The sequence below is a fragment of the Maniola hyperantus genome, chromosome 2, assembly GCF_902806685.2.
Source record: "Maniola hyperantus chromosome 2, iAphHyp1.2, whole genome shotgun sequence".
In the NCBI taxonomy this organism is placed as follows: Eukaryota; Metazoa; Arthropoda; class Insecta; order Lepidoptera; family Nymphalidae; genus Maniola; species Maniola hyperantus.
Window position 1 is genome coordinate 12440036 of NC_048537.1, and position 16443 is coordinate 12456478.

The 16443-nt window shown below is 37.3% G+C and overlaps 2 protein-coding genes across 6 annotated transcripts; one reads left to right on the forward strand and one right to left on the reverse strand.

The window, feature by feature from the left end:
• The first annotated feature begins 365 nt into the window (after positions 1–365).
• On the forward strand, positions 366–4558 carry Rrp42 (exosome complex component Rrp42). The gene is made up of 6 exons (XM_034975813.2): positions 366–579; positions 1154–1350; positions 1936–2101; positions 2946–3125; positions 3932–4158; positions 4422–4558. The coding sequence occupies exons 1-6, from the start codon at positions 523–525 to the stop codon at positions 4522–4524; spliced, it is 930 nt and encodes a 309-aa protein (XP_034831704.1). The 5' UTR covers positions 366–522; the 3' UTR covers positions 4525–4558.
• On the reverse strand, positions 4548–16274 carry LOC117988559 (sequestosome-1-like). Of its 5 annotated transcripts, none has more exons than XM_034975739.2 (8): positions 16113–16274; positions 15498–15680; positions 13483–13650; positions 12765–12937; positions 11603–12359; positions 10984–11103; positions 7683–7850; positions 4548–6802 (listed from the first exon to the last, which is right to left on the reverse strand). In XM_034975739.2, the coding sequence occupies exons 2-8, from the start codon at positions 15670–15672 to the stop codon at positions 6657–6659; spliced, it is 1707 nt and encodes a 568-aa protein (XP_034831630.1). In that variant the 5' UTR covers positions 15673–15680; positions 16113–16274; the 3' UTR covers positions 4548–6656. The 5 variants fall into 5 exon arrangements, with proteins under 5 accessions (XP_034831630.1, XP_034831623.1, XP_034831607.1 ...); XM_034975732.2 differs by having other exon boundaries at positions 7683–7835; positions 16109–16175; XM_034975716.2 differs by having other exon boundaries at positions 16109–16175.
• Between the last annotated feature and the right edge of the window lie 169 nt (positions 16275–16443).

Consider the following 16443-nt stretch of genomic DNA (forward strand, 5'->3'; position numbering starts at 1 on the left):
TAGGATCTTAGTTACCTACTTTATTCTAGGATCCCGTACCCGAAGGGTGCCAATGGGTGCCGAAGGGTGCCGAAAGGTTCCTATTAGGTACAAAGCATGTTCATCCGTTCGTCCTATCTAGTTAGTTACATTTTTATCACAGAGTACTTTGTAAATATATGATTTTTATGCTATGCTAGTGGAACACAATAAAATTTACCGATTAGAATAATGGATCGTTCAAGCAAAATTAACTCAATTAGCTGAAATTTTTACGATGACATATTTTTAACATTTTCAGAAGTCGAGTGTGGCAGATTTTTAGTCAGTGCTGGGCACTGGGCAGATTCGCCATTTTTGATATGGTCACACTGCATTTGACAGCTGCCGCTGCCTGCTCGATTTTACTTTTTTTGTATTTTGTAAACATTACAAAATCACCGACGGGCGACGAAACTACCAAAATTTAACAATAAATCGGTGCCAAACCCATGTGTTTAGCTATAATTAAAAGTTGCAATAAATATTTAAGGAATAGCTCTAATGGCAGGCATTTTATTGAGCCAAACAGAAAAAGTGTACATACGACATGGTGTTCAGGTAACCAAACCATATTATTCACTATGCGTTCTATCGCCTTTTTAACAGGAAGTGTTCCGTGGAGTTGTTTATCCTATTTTTCACTCTCCATTTTCTACCTCCGTGCCCTCACCACCGAAGTGCCCGGTGCACATGGACCACCCGTAGAGCCAGATCCTATCTTCCGTGCACATGTAAGTACCTACTTAAACTGTGGAACCAACTCCCTTTGGCGTAGATTTCAACATGGGGTTTCTCAAGATGTGGATTCACAAATTCCTGAACTGAAAAGCCAGCAACACATTGGCAGTTCCATGGCTGATTAACACTGAAAAGAGGAAACTCAGTAGCTGTGGTTTCCTGAATTATTCATTATTCACTAGAGCTATCATCTATGACAATAAATCATCATGCATGAAAACACAGTGTTGACCTAGAATCATGACATCGAGCTGGTAGCAATGTCTTATAGCACAAGTAAAGTTAATTTGTGGTTACATCACAGAAAAAATACTGTGTTATATCTTGTACAGAACCCTTTGTGTGCGAGTTCAACTTGCACTTGACCAGATTATTGAACTTAACATTGTTTTAGGATGACTACCGATCAGACGGAAGATCAAACATTGACTACAGGCCAATGGAGCTTGAGACTGATGTGGTCAGCCATGCAAGCGGCTCGGCAAGACTTCGCCTTGCAAACACAGACATACTGGTCGGAGTGAAGACAGAGATTGATGTGCCCAAGCCTGACAAGCCTGGTCTAGGCAAGATTGATTTTTTTGTTGACTGGTATGCATTTAATATTTTATTTGCTCTTATTGTACTCATTTTCAGTTTACTAGATCAAGATGAATCTCTGATGTATTGATTTTTAGTTTACTAGATCAATGATGAAGAACTATCAAAGATGTTAAAACAACTCACTTTTAAGCTTTCTTATCATTTAAGTAATCCTTTGAGTGAAAGTAAAATCTAGTGTCAATATGTGGAGAATGCCACAAAATGTTTTTCAATAAATCCACTTCAGGACAGGAAATAGTCTATTAGTTACCATGCAAGTTATTTTAAAGAATGCAGACTTAAATCCAAAATTTTATTTAACACTACATGACACTATTATTTTAGTCCTACGGGTACTCTGATTTTCCGAAATATAAAGTAAAGTCTGTGTTAAGTCAGAGTATAAGCTATCTCCATTCCAGCCAAATCTGTTCAGTAGTATTTGCGTGAAAGAGTAACAAATATACACACCTCTACACCTCACATACACACTTACAAACTTTCGCCTTTATAATATTAGTGTGATTTTTTATTTGAGTACACTTCTTGACTGTTAAGCTATTGGAGCTCTAAATGGAGAGTATATTTTTCCAGTTCAGCCAATGCAACACCAGAGTTTGAGGGTCGCGGTGGAGAGCAGCTGGCTAACAGCATATCCAACATGATGCAGAGAGCCTACCAGTCCTCACAAGCATTTGACCTGAAACAGCTGTGTATATTTGAAGGGAAGCAGTGTTGGAAGCTTTATGTGGATATTTTGGTAAGAACCTTAGAAAGATCATCATCATCATCATGATCAACCCATTACCGGCTCACTACAGAGCACGGGTCTCCCTCTCTGAGAGGGGTTTTGGCCATAGCCTACCACGCTGGCCATGACGTGCGGATTGGTAGACTCCGTGGTAGATGCATCCGACTATTCAAAAGTACTTGTAAAAGTTTATTCGAATAAAAAAGGTTTTTTTTTTTTTTTTCACACGCCTTTGAGAAAATTATGGAGAACTCTCAGGCATGCAGGTTTCCTCACGATGTTTTCCTTCACCGTTAAAGCAAGTGATATTTAATTACTTAAAACCCATATAACTCCGAAAAGTTAGAGGTGTGTGCCCGAAATAGAACACCCGACCTCCGATTAGAAGGCGTACGTCCTATCCACTAGGCTATCACAGCTTATTAGAAAGATCTATACAATCATAGCCATACTTAAAAGTAGATTTGAAGTCTAAGGAACTTGACTGTTTGCATTCAAGTTATTAAACTCTTAAGTTGCTGACACTATTGTGTTGTGGTGTGCAAGCGCGACGCGCGAAGGAGACGTTGACTGATATATGCCAAAGTGTCGCAGGACACTGCATAAAGCCTTTATGCAGTGAATTGCGGTAGAATGACAGCTACAATGTCACGATCGCAATCACGTCTGATTGGTTGACACTCGCTCACTATTGGCTACAATACACTGTTGCAACAAGAATAGGACAAATTTAGCCAATCACAACAATTGAGATTGTAATAATGATTGATGCAGGTTCAAGAAATCGCCCTACTGGACAAAGTCACGGGCATCATCTAGAATTGGCATTCCAGTCTAATCTAACTGTATTTAGATTTTAGAATGTGGTGGTAACCTGTGCGACGCGGTGTCACTCGCAGTGAAGGCTGCCTTGTTCAACACTAGAATACCATTTGTGAAGGCGGCACTCATGGATGGAGGCAATGTGGACTTGCAACTATCGGATGATCCATATGACAGTAAATTGTTGGATGTAGGCTCTGCACCACTTTTGGTAAGAAATTTAAGGATAATAAGGATTTATGCAGACTAAAGATCCAAACGTACAAGTTACACTGCGCTGCGCGACGCTGCAGCACCTTGCTTCATTCAAACTCATACTTGCCGCGCCGTGTCGCTCAAGTACGCTTTGCTTCATACACACTCATATACTGGCCGCGCTGCGTCGCGTCTTGAGCGTTTGGAGCATTATAATATTTACCTACCTACTTTTATAGGCTATAATATGACGTTATTACCAGCACAACTTGTGCTGTGAATGATAAGCCTATAAAAATAGTATCAGTAGGAGAAGGGAGTGGCCATAGTCCATCACCCTGCTGGCCAAATGCTGACTTCACACAACTTTGAAAACTTAATGGATAAGTTTCCTCACGATGGTTTCCTTCACCAAGCAAGTGATATATAATTGTTTAAAACGCATATAACTCCGAAAAGTTTGAGGAGCGTGCACAGGATCGAACCCGCGACCTCCCGAATAGGAGGCAGACATCTCAACTTATGAAGCAAGGTTTAGACTAGCAAGAACTTCTTGCAAGTTATTCTGCAAGTACTTGCAGAACTGTTTACACTACGAGCAATATTGTACATGTACACACATTTGTGACTTGTGGCAAGTCCAGCAAGTTACAAAACTTGCGGCAGTGAGCTTGATGTGATTGTTTACACGATAGAAATAGCTTGCGGGAAGTCAATTCCTGCAAGTTTTGTTGCTGATCTAAACCTCGCTTAACATCACAGCTTATACTGGTAATCCTAGTTGAATTTAAAAAAATACACATTTTGTATTTTATATTGCAGGTAACATTATGTAAAATCGGAGACAAATGCGTAGTAGATCCCACAGCAGAAGAGGAGACATGTAGTGTCGTCTCCCTCATAGTCGGAGTTACTGGGAACCCCAAATACTATTGCGATGGTAACAAACAGGAATTACCCGCGTTTCAGCCCAAATGTAGTGCAATAGGAATGCATGGGCCTGGCAGTGTCACCACTAAAACATTGAAGAATGCGATAAACCAGGGCATGTGAGTATGTCTATGCACCTTGTCTATGTTCTTTTTTAGGGTTCTGAACCTGAAGGGCACCAGTGGGACCCTATTAACTAAGAGACTAAAGACTAGGACCGTCCGTCTGTATCTCCTAAACCATAATAGTTGAAATTTTTACAGAATGTGTATTTCTATTGTCGTTATGACAATAATTATGACGAAGATATTTTATAGGATTCAGATCGGATGAGTGCGGGACCGCTCTGCCACAATGCTAAACAAACCAGTTTTGTTTTCAGAATAGCTGCTACATCCTTGGACGAAGCTTTAGGCATAACTGTCGTTAGAGAAAGAAGAGACATTGGGAATTTCAAAAGACATTCATACGGGTTTTTAAAATAAATAACATTAAATAAAACACTTAGTATTATTTTTAACCCTGAAACCTTTATTATGAGAATATAATCATATACCAGCTATAGGTATCTATAAGTCGCTTATCACATTCAATATATCACTCCAAAATACACTTTATTCTTTTATACATACTCATTTATGGGATGCAACACAATTTTAGTCAGAACTAAGTATATTTTAGAATCAAGTTAAAATAGTTCAAATTAATGTTATCAGAATGACAAGGAATGTTTTGGGATAATGAAATATTAATATACATTGATAAAAATTAAAAATGCACTTTTATAAGAAGCATGAAACATTATGCTCCTAATTATTATAAAATATTCTTTCAGTTATGGATTTGAATAATATTAGCACATGAATAGAATATGTCTCTAATCTACTTACATTTTTGTCAATTAATCGCACAGAATGGCTAACTACATATTAAATCTGTCCATTTATTAATAAAAATATGGACTCGTTTTCTTACCGACATCTAGGTACTCATCGAAAACAATATCACAATCTAATAGTAGGAGCGTATTATAAATCGTCACCTCCCAACACCGAATAATAATCGAATACATTCAATAACATACAAATTATAAATGAAAACTTGAACTTATTAAAAAGTATGGAAAGCTGATGCTATGTTCAATACTAACCAATACATAGAACAAGACAAAAAACCTGGACGACATTTTATAGATGGTAACTTGTCAAATAAATCAAATACAGTAGTACGCGGCCGAAAGCAATGTACATCGGCCTTTAGGATGACATTTCGGCTTCGTAGAGCGTTGTCTCTGTCACTCATACCTATGACGTTTTGTCGGTCTCAACGACAGAGACAGTGCTCTACTTTGCTATCTCCTTCTAAAGGTAGATGTACATTACTTTCGACCGCGTACGGTAGGTACCTAAGTGATTTAAAAAATTATAATCTACGTCTATAGAAGTCATATAAGAATCAAATTATTAAAAAAATAGGCGAATTGAAACCTATCTTCGCTTAATTTCTAACACCACTTCAGTCAAAATTAGCTTTACAACAGGGCAAAAACTAATTTCCAAAGGTTTTGGATTGTTTGATGGATATCACCCATGCATGATGTTGTTTTTATTCCTTGAGTTTCTATTGATCGTGTACTTGTTTCTGATTGGCCTGAACGACGTGTCTTTTTTATTATCTAGCGAATGGCAATTGGACTGAGTAAAAAATCTAGACAAAGGAACGTTTGCTTTCTCATTCACACTTAAAAAGAGAGCACAGATAAAGTTACAAATGTGATAAACAGAGACGCAGCTAACCTATTTTTTGTCCCTTACCGTAATCGGTTTTTTTCAAGGACTACAACTTTAGTTGCAAAACAAACTGAGAATTCTTGGCGTCATTGTATTTCTGATTAGTTATTTACTTGTTTTCACATAAAAAACGTTTAATAAAAATATTGTTGATCGGTTAATACAAATATTGACTACTAAAAAATGGTAATAGTCGTGTTATTCATCGTTACGTCGTGATCTCAGACGCGGTTACACAGTACTTTAGTCTAGCTTTTGTACTCAGTCTACGGAATGGCATTAAACCACCCGCCAAAATATGACTTGTTCGCTTTGGGCTGTTTTACGCACTTCAAATATGACTTGCATACCGTTCACTATAACTTGTCTTTACTCCTTAGAAATTAGGGTTTATTATTGTATGATTTGCAATGGTGCCAACATGACGACAGGGGACAAGTTGTAGTGAACGGTCTGTACGTGGTGTTAGAACTTCAACGACGCAATAGTGCATACATTTTAGAACACACTCGCCATATTTGCTCTAGAAAAGTACGATTTTAGTCCCTAATCTAATAGCTAGCGCGCACCATGGTGCGGTGATTTGCAGTGCGTTTTAAAATCAGTAAATTTGAAAAATCATCAATGTATCAAAATACGGTGCGGAATTAATTCCGCAGTGCGCGCACTTCCATGAAGTTCACAGATTTTGCGGGAAAAAAACGTACTGAAATTTACTGTGGTGCGCGCTAGCTCTAATGGTAAACTGTACTGTTGACATGACAGTTGACACAGAGCAAATATGGCGAGTGAGTTCTCAAAATGAATGCATTATATCTTCCTCTAGTCTACTTCTTAGGGTTGACCGGAGTCAGAAGATCCAACACAGCAGCAATATTTCCGTCCTTGCTCTCGAGGAGCTGGGTGAGCCAGCCGCCCTCGTTGGTGAATCCCATTGTTAGCATGTGGTCAATCGCCGCGTCGATGTGAGCCACTGGAAACGTCAAAGAGTCGGTTTTAGTGTATGTCGTGAGTTTGATATCTTAGGCCGCGATTACACCTGTAAGTTTACTTACGTAAGTAGCTTACGTGATTAATTGTACTTATAGGTAAGTGTTTACATTAATAAATTTGTCGTAAGTTAATCATGTAAGCTACTTACGTGAGTAACGCTTACAAGTGTATCCTCGGCCTTAGATAAGCAGGATGTGGGGCTATTCGCTAACTCAGTGTTCAACACCGAATGATAGCTACTGAGTTCCAGTTTTAATCCATTGAAGATTTTTTACGAAAAATTATTTTAATATCACTCGGTGTAGCAGCAATGTAGAACCAACCAATGTCAAATGAGCTCAGTGGTTATCATTCAGTGTGAAACATTGAGTTATCAGTGTTAAAAGTAAAAGTGCCGAAAGTAATGTACATCGACCTTTAGAAGGAGATAGCAAATTTGTAGATCACTGTCTTTATCGTTGACTCCGCCAAAACGTCACATAGGTATGAGTGACAGAGACAACGCTCTACAAAGAAACGAAACTTACCGAAACGTAGACTGATGTACATTATTTTCGGACGCGTACTGTACACAATATAGTAGGACGCTAGCTTTACTTTAGTCCTCATTATGAATAATATTGATTCATACTCAGTGAGCACTTATTGTTTTATCGGTTTTGTATGTCCAATGATTATATTATGAATCATAACTTCATAACCAATGGACTTATAAAAACGATATGGTAAGTTATGTTATCAATAATGTTCTAGAAATCTAGATACTTATTTACAGACGATAACTGTTCTACTTCGCCATTTCAACACCTTGGGACTATTTTGGGAGTAGGTACGGAACACTAATAATAATGGACACTTACATGGATGATGAGGTTTCTTCGGTTGGGGTTCCGGTTTCTGAGGCTGGGGCGCAGCAGGCGCGGTCGGAGCGGCGTTGGCTGAAGCCTGAGCTTTGGCTGAAGCTTGAGTTTGAGCTGGCTTGGGTGGCTCACACACTGTCGGACGATCCGCCTCTTTGGGATTCAACACTAAATATTAAACATTTATCAATGGTGATGAATGATGTAACAGACAATGAACACACAATGACAATCATCATCATGATCAACATTACCGGCCCACTACTGACCCAGGTCTCTTCTCAGAGTGAGAAGGGTTTAGGACATAGCCTGCCATGCTGGCCCCATGCGGATTGGCAGACTTCATACACCTTTGAGACCATGGAGAACTCTCAGGCATGCAGGTTTCCTCACGATGTTTTCCTTCACCGCTAAAGCAAGTGATATTTAATTGTTTTAAAAACGCACATAACTCCGAAAAGTTAGAGGTGCGTGCCCGGGATCGAACCCCCGACCTCCCGAAAAGAAGGCGGACGTCTTAACCGCTATGACAATGACAATAGCTAAACATAAAAGGAAAAGGACGACTGACTGATCTATCAATGCACAGCTCAAACTACTGGATGGATCGGGCTGAAATTTGGACGCATAAAGCACTTGAGAAACTAGAAATCAAAGAAGATTAAATAAATTCTATCCTTTTTTAAATAGGTACAAATATCGATGACAAATGGTAAACGTGGTTAATAGATAGACTTTACGGGTATGCGTTAAACCGGTTATGGTGCAGTCACAGAGATCGCTATGATTTTAAAGATGGTAGCATTGATGGTAGGTACTGCTGACTGACTAAAAAATAGAATAGAAATATTATTAATTACTTTTGAATCATCAAATGAATCTACCACTGCGCTGGTTTAAAATGGCTTGAAAGGTTAATTGTATCTGTTCCACAGGAAAACAGCTCTAGCTACCTATGTCATAAAATGAATATTTTAGAAAAAAGTGTAGTGTATGTGTATAGTAGGTATATTAGTACGTAGTGTCTATGTTAATATAAGCCAGCAGTATGAAGACCAATATCGAAACCTGAACGCTGACGAAGCAATTTAAAAATCAAGGTGAACAGCCAGACTTTGCAACCATTTCCCTATCTTACGAAATAACACGTGAGCCGGTTGTTGAAACTTCCTTTTTGCTTACATTTTAAATATTTAATGAATCGGCATAATGTAAATGTATGAGTCAGTGTACTTTATGTAGGTCGACAATGTAATGAAATATTGTGACATGTTTATAATGTGTTTATACCTAAACTTTTTACAACTAATAATCAGTACCCATATTATAAATGCGAAAGTGTGTTTGTTTGTTGGGTTATTGGTTTGTCCTTCAATCACGTCGCAACGGTGCAACGGATTGACGTGATTTTTTGCATGGGTATAGAGAAAGACCGGCAGAGTGACATAGGCTACTTTTTATCCCGGAAAATAAAAGAGTTCCCACGGGATTTTTAAAAAACCTAATTCCACGCAGACGAAGTCGCGGGCATCAGCTAGTAATGAAATAATTTTCTTTTGACTAAAAACAGAAACCAAATATTAGATAGGTAGTAATTTTACCAGAAATCACTAGACTTGAAACAAAATCACGTAGCGTAACAATAATATCATTAACAAGTGTGTTGAATCACTTAAGGACTTCCGAGACGGTCAAGCGACTTGACGTCAAGCACGTAGATTTTTGCTTGAGTTAAGCATTTTGACCGTTTACAATGTCTGCTTGATGCTTGAGTCAAGCATTCACATGATTGATGCGTGATTGATGCGATTTTATATTTTTTGCTTGACGTGACGTTCGCGTCGACTTGATCATAGCTCATTCGCGCGTCAACTGTCAAGACATGGCGGATGACGACGCTTTGTTATGCGACAACAGCGAAAGTTATAGTAGCGAACAATGGAGCGGAAAAGAGTTTTTATTATTACTCATTTCACTACACCGAGACGCCCCAGAACTCTGGAAAATAAATCGTCGTAGCATTTTGATAAAATTCACTTTGTTTGATCACCTCTGGACTACCTATAAGTACGACGATCACGTACAAAATGATAAAAGTGCCTCTTGCTGCTTGACGGGTGCATCAAGCGGGCATCATACAGTTTGATCAAGCAAATCTTGACGGTCAAGTCGCTTGACTGTGTCGGAAGCCCTTTACTTGTGTACCTATTATTTTGATTCTGGTACTACTTTTGATAGTTGACTCAATATAATTAGCAGTTTTTATGACAGAATCAGCGCAAAAATTAATCACAGATATCACGAGTTAGAAACAGAAACCGGATAGGTAGTTTCCTCTAATATTTATATTGGACTAAGGGCCAGCGCGTGCCAGACCTTCGTAAAAACTCCAGATACGCAAAGCTTATTCGTATTTTAAAAAGACAAATTCGTAAGCTTGTGTTTGTGTGTCTCAGACAGCGCGTAGCTACATATACTACCATATGTACCTTTAAGTAAAACGACACCTACGAGCATGCTTATAAATATGGCGGCCCCTTGCCAATCTAATGTCTTTAGATAGATAGAGTAGTTGATAACCTAATAAACTAATCATGATCATGAAATGAATCATGTTTCTCCTTAACCTGTTTTCAAAAAGTTGTTGTGTTAAAACTTGTAGCTTACCAAATTCCTTTTAAATAATGACCAGGCTCGTTTTAAATACTGGATATAAAACATGTTACTATATAAACTAGGTATGTGCCAAGGATATGTAGTCAGGGATGGATGAACCCATAACATTCATTCATTTCATAGCAAAAAATTGATTTTAAACTAACATTTTGATGAGCAGCAGATTTGAAATTTTAAACCTGGATGACATTGCAATATTAACTCTCTATTGTTTTCTGTTTGTCTGTTCGGTACAAATTTTGCAATCGATTTTCAACTAATTTTGCGATAAACTAGAGACTTGAAATTTTAAACATAACTGGAACTGGATGACAATGCAATATTAACTCGCTTTCTTGTCTATCTGTTTGTTAGTTTTTATTTGACATAGTTTATTTGGGCACTTCTTCTGCTTGAGACCCTCTGGCTTTAATGCTCAAGTGTTTGAGGCGCCGAAATAATAATTTAATAATTTAATATCCAACGCCTTAGGTAGGTTCTAGTGATGTGTGGCAAAAAATGTTATTTCTTTCTTTCTATTTCTTTGCCTGTTCAGTACAAATGCAATCTATTTTAAACTAACTTTTAAAATAAAATATAGGTAAGTTAAAAAAAATGTAATAAATTTTAGATATTTTCAACTTACCGGCCGTGCCAGTATTAAGTGGTGGGTAGAGGTTTTGTCCCTGGGATATGGTTACACGCTCCTGGAATTCTTCTGGAAGGTTGAAGCCGATTGGTAATTTCACATCAGTGTCCATTAGATCTGAATAATATAATAAAAATGATTCAAAAAACTTTTTAGAATCATTTTATATTGGCTATCCATACAAAAGGACTTCAAAGGAGTAAAAATGGTACCAGATCTCAAAAATAGGATTAAAAGATGATAAGAGGAAAGAGCCCTCAACAATACTCTTTCAAAATAATAGATTGAAGTGTAATATAATGTGTAAATATAATTTGACATAAAAAAAACGAAATTTAAACTGCAGCAGAGTTTAAAAGAAAGAAAAACAGTTTCTGTAGTATTTGAAACTACCAAAGAATCAAAATCATTCAAAGAATAATCTATTTTTCCTTAGTTGACTTAAGAACTTGCAGAAAACCAACGGAATAAACGCATAAATGATGCGCTTTAGACATTCTAAAGTATGGTTTTACACTTGCATTCAATATGGACTGACTTTATATGATGCAATGACTTAGTTAACTTTTAAGTCGGTGAAGGAAAAATATAGTTTTTAACCGTAATTTTCACCTACCGTTCTCTTTATTGATGACAGTCCATCCATCAACCTTATCAGGGGACTCCTCCTTTTTGGATTCCACAGTCTTAGTCGAAGACGCTTCCGACGTAACACTCTCCCTATCAGCCTCTACGCTCTTTGAATTAGCGTCAGCCATTTCCACATCTTGGCTATTATTGACAGTTGCTGACTGTGAAGCTTCATTATTGACAGTTGCAGACTGTGTGGCTTCGTTATTGACAGTTGAAGATTGTGAGGCTTCATTATTGACAGGCCCAGGTGTGGGCTGTGGATTTTCAGAAGCCTGGGAAGTCGATGGCTTAGGTGTGGAGGCACATTTGGGCATATACATGTTCAAAAGCTTCTGGACTTCTTGAGCGTCTACAGTATAGTAAGGGCAATGGGGCTTTTGGTTTTGGGTCGGTTTAGTATCCGTGGGGCCTTGAGGGTCTCTAGGATTTTCTTGAGTCGGGTTTGTTGAGTTGGGTTGTTTTGGGACATTCTCAGTTTCAATGGGACCATCTCCCGCTAGATTGGCGAATTCATTCATATAGTTGGCGAATGTTTCGAGCCAGCTGGTGCGTGGCCTACGGTGGTGGTGGTCACCATCTCCGCTGTGGTGGCGGTGTCCGTGTCCGTGTCCGTGGTCGCGACGTCTGCGGTCCCCACTGCGTTCGCGACGCTGTTTCTTACAGTGCTCTTCGTCGAACTTAGTGGCAACCGTTTTCAAGAAATGGCGGTAACGTTTAGTTGCATTTCTTATGACGACAGACTGTTGGGATATAAGTACAAAAAGGTTTTATTTGAAGTAGGCCTAGACTTGTAGTTTGCAGAGATTGTTCCACCAAGTCAAAATCAAATTTTTATGAATAGATGAATATACTTTTACTGTACACCACAAAAATCAGTACAGAGAAAAATACATATAAAGCAAAAACAAAGTATAGGCAGGTAAAATAGGTAGGTCTTATGTGTATGTCATGCTTTTAGTAAAACAGATTTTAAAACCACTTTGTCATCAATTCATATTCTATGTATAGAGCTTATAACTTGTGTTCTGGGATACCCACATATTATACTACTGATACAAACAATAACGGAACAAAAATAAAAACACTACCTAAATAAATGGATTCATAGACATTATACAAAAAAATTATTAAAATGGTGAACTTACCGACAAGCTAGGCACTGGAATGCGCAACATGCAATGTTCTGAGTGGAGGCCTTGGCCCTCACAATTGAAGCACAGGTCGAAATCGTCACACGAGGTGCATTTGTAACGGAATCCCACCACTGGGCCGTCGCAGCCATCACATACCACGCCCATGTGAGCTGAGCCAGATGCAGCTAAAAATATATTGACTTTTATGCCCACGATAAAAAGTGGTTTGGTGGTAGCTTATGGTTGAGAATATAATCAGGAAGTTTGTAGGATAACAGAAAATGTTTTATTAAATTTTTAGGGTTCCGTACCTCAAAAGGAAAAACTGAACCCTTATAGGATCACTTTGTTGTCTGTCTGTCAAGAAACCTATAGGGTACTTCCCGTTGACCTACAATCATGAAATTTGGCAGGAAGGTAGGTCTTATCTAGCAGACATGAAGGGAAACATCTAAAAACCGTGAGTTTGTGGTTACATCACAAGAAAAAATAAAATGTGTTCATGAACAAATATTGCTATTTTCAACCTTCTAAGTAAGATTATTATACCAAGTGGGGTATCATATTATGAAAGGGCTTTACTTGTACATTCTAAAGCAGATTTTTATTTCTTTTTAGGCATAATAGTTTTTGATTTATCGTGCAAAATGTCGATAAAATAAGATTGTAGTACGAAACCCTCGGTGCGCGAGCCTGACTCGCACTTGGCCGGTTTTTTTAAATCACTTACCTTGACTATCAGGTACAGGATCAACTAAATTGAAAACAACCTCCTCTGTTTGGGGCTGCTTATCCATAAGAGTCACGTACAGCTTTTTAGGATCCTCCATATCCATTGAATTTATAGCAATTATCAATTCTTCATCTGAAGCTATTACTACATCATCTCCTTCTTCATCTATAGTTGTAATAAAATGAAATATGGTACACCAAAAGAATATGAAAACAATAAAATAAAATCTACACTAATATTATAAAGAGGAAAACTTTGTTTGTTTGTTTGTACTGAATAGGCTCAAAAACTACTGGACCGATTTTAAAAATTCTTTCACCATTCGAAAGCTACATTATCCACGAGTAACATAGGCTATATTTTATTTTGGAAAAAAATAGGGTTCCGTAAGATATTTGGGTTTTTCGGACACAAGGTGTAAAAAATCAACCAGAAAAGTTACTTATTTTGCGTACGCTGCCTAAACTATAAAAGATAGAACCATAAAATGTTCTAATTAATTGTAGATCTTATAAATATCTACAAAAAAGTCCGCGACACACTATACCCATCTATGTCGAGTGAGGCACAGCAACCATTTTTTTATTTAAAAATCTTGATTTTTTTTTGGACTACATTTAAACGCGTTTATTTTACTCATGCTATTAATCCTTATCAAAATAAATGATTTCATCACTAAGAACAGTTTATGGAGATAATATTTGGTCTTTGAATGATTAAAATTGGACGTTTGGTTTTGAAGTTATGGCGAAATTAAAATATTACGATTTCTGCTGCACGGCCCCTTGTATTATATATAAAGAGGTAATGTCGTTAAGTTTGTTTGTAGGGAGTAATCTTTAGAACTACTGAACCGATTTTAAAAATTCTTTCACCAGTAGAAAGCTACATTATTCCTGAGTGACATAGGCTATACGGGATCTTTAAAAACCTAAATCTACGCGGGCGAAGCCGCGGGGATCAGCTAGTATTAAATATAATAAGTTCAAATTTCAGCGACTGCAACTTTTTAGTTGTTTTAATAAACATGAAGCATTTTATTTATGACTAGCTTATGCTCGCGACTTCGTCCGCGTGGACTTCACAAATTTCAAACCCCTATCTCACCCCCTTAGGGGTTGAATTTTCAAAAATCTTTTCTTAGGGAATGCCTATATCATAATAGCTATCTGCATGCTAAATTTCAGCCTGATCCGTCCAGTAGTTTGACCTGTGCGTTGATAGATCAGTCAGTCAGTCAGTCACCTTTTCCTTTTATATATTTAGACTAGCTTATGCTCGCGACTTCGTCCGCGTGGACTATACAAATTTCAAATCCCTATTTTATCCCTTTAGGGGTTGATTTTTCAAAAATCCTTTCTTAGCGGATGCCTACGTCATGATAACTAATGCAAAATTTGCATGATGCAAAATTTTAGCCTGATCTGTCCAGTAGTTTAAGCTGTGCGTTGATAGATCAGTCAGTCAGTCAGTCAGTCACCTTTTCCTTTTATATATTCAGATGACTATGAGTGTGATGCTTTTCAACTAAGATTGACAACAAAGTATTTTTCCATCAAACTTGTATCGCCACCATCAAAAAGTTTGCTTGATTTTAATATATTAGTGTTATATTTTAAATCAACAAGCACAAGCATTTAAAATCTTGAATTTTAATGCAAGTTGTACCTAACTTATATTTTAGGAGATTTATTTTTTTACTAGCTGATGCCTTCATCCGTTTGGATTTAGATTATTAAAATCCCTCAAAATTCTTTGATTTTCTGGGATAATAAGTAGCCTATGTCACCCTCCAGGTCATTAAATTATATCCATGCAAAAAACACATTGATTCGTTGCTCTGTTGCAGCGTGATTGACAAACCAATAAACCAACTAACAAACGCGCTTTTCGACTTATAATATGGGTAATGATATTTCTGTAGCAATCACTTAGATATATAATGTGTATCAAAGTCAATGAAGTTTAGTTTAGTTTAGAAAGTTATTCCATTGATATTTAAAACAATTTACCTTTCCATGAAACAGTGTAATGCCTTTTCTGGAGGATTGGGAAGATCTCCTGAAGCTTTGAATTCAAATAATGATAGCTTCCATTGAAATTCTTATCAACTATAAATCTTCTGACTTCAGGCTTTCCGCTGTCGCCCCAAATGGCGTAAACTTTATATTGAATGTGTACATCCATATCTACAGCTGTTGAAAACAAATTATTAAGCAAAAAAGCATAGAACCTAAATTTTAAGTCATACAAACATAAATACAAAGGTTTTCCTTTGCCTGGGAGCCATTTTGTACAACAGAAATAGTATGACGAAATCGTAGACCACTCGTAAACAGAGTAATCTCTCTACGGACGAAATGATAAAAAACAAAGCAACTCAATACTACATTGGACATAAAGTTATAATATTTAAATTACATATGTCAAAACAGAGAAATATTCTATTTACCTACCTGCAAAGATACTTTCTTAATTCTTTGTATTTTCTGCTAATGTCACGAAATGCACTCGGGAATCAACACTCACGTATTGCACGTATGCACGAAGTTTCACACGAATGATGTTGTTATTGCGCAGCGTCCAAGGTTTTATACAGTTTGAAAACAAAATGAATCATCACTTACCGACCGGTGTCGACTGTCGAATGTTGTAGAAGCTAGTAACAGTAACATCAACTTATTATTGTGTAATAATATTATTTTTTCAACACCTAGTGGAATAAGTGGATCGAAAAAATGACAAACAAATTCATAATCAGTGTGACCATCTAAAAATGGTGAATCTGCCCAGCACTGGCTAAAAATCTTCTAAACTCGACTCCTGAAAATGCCAAAAATATGCAATCGCAAATATTTTGAGATAATTTCGCTTGAATTATTTACTATTTGAAACGATATTTTTTTTTTTTTTTTTTTTAATAGATATAGCGAGCAAGCGAGCAGGCGGGTCACCTGA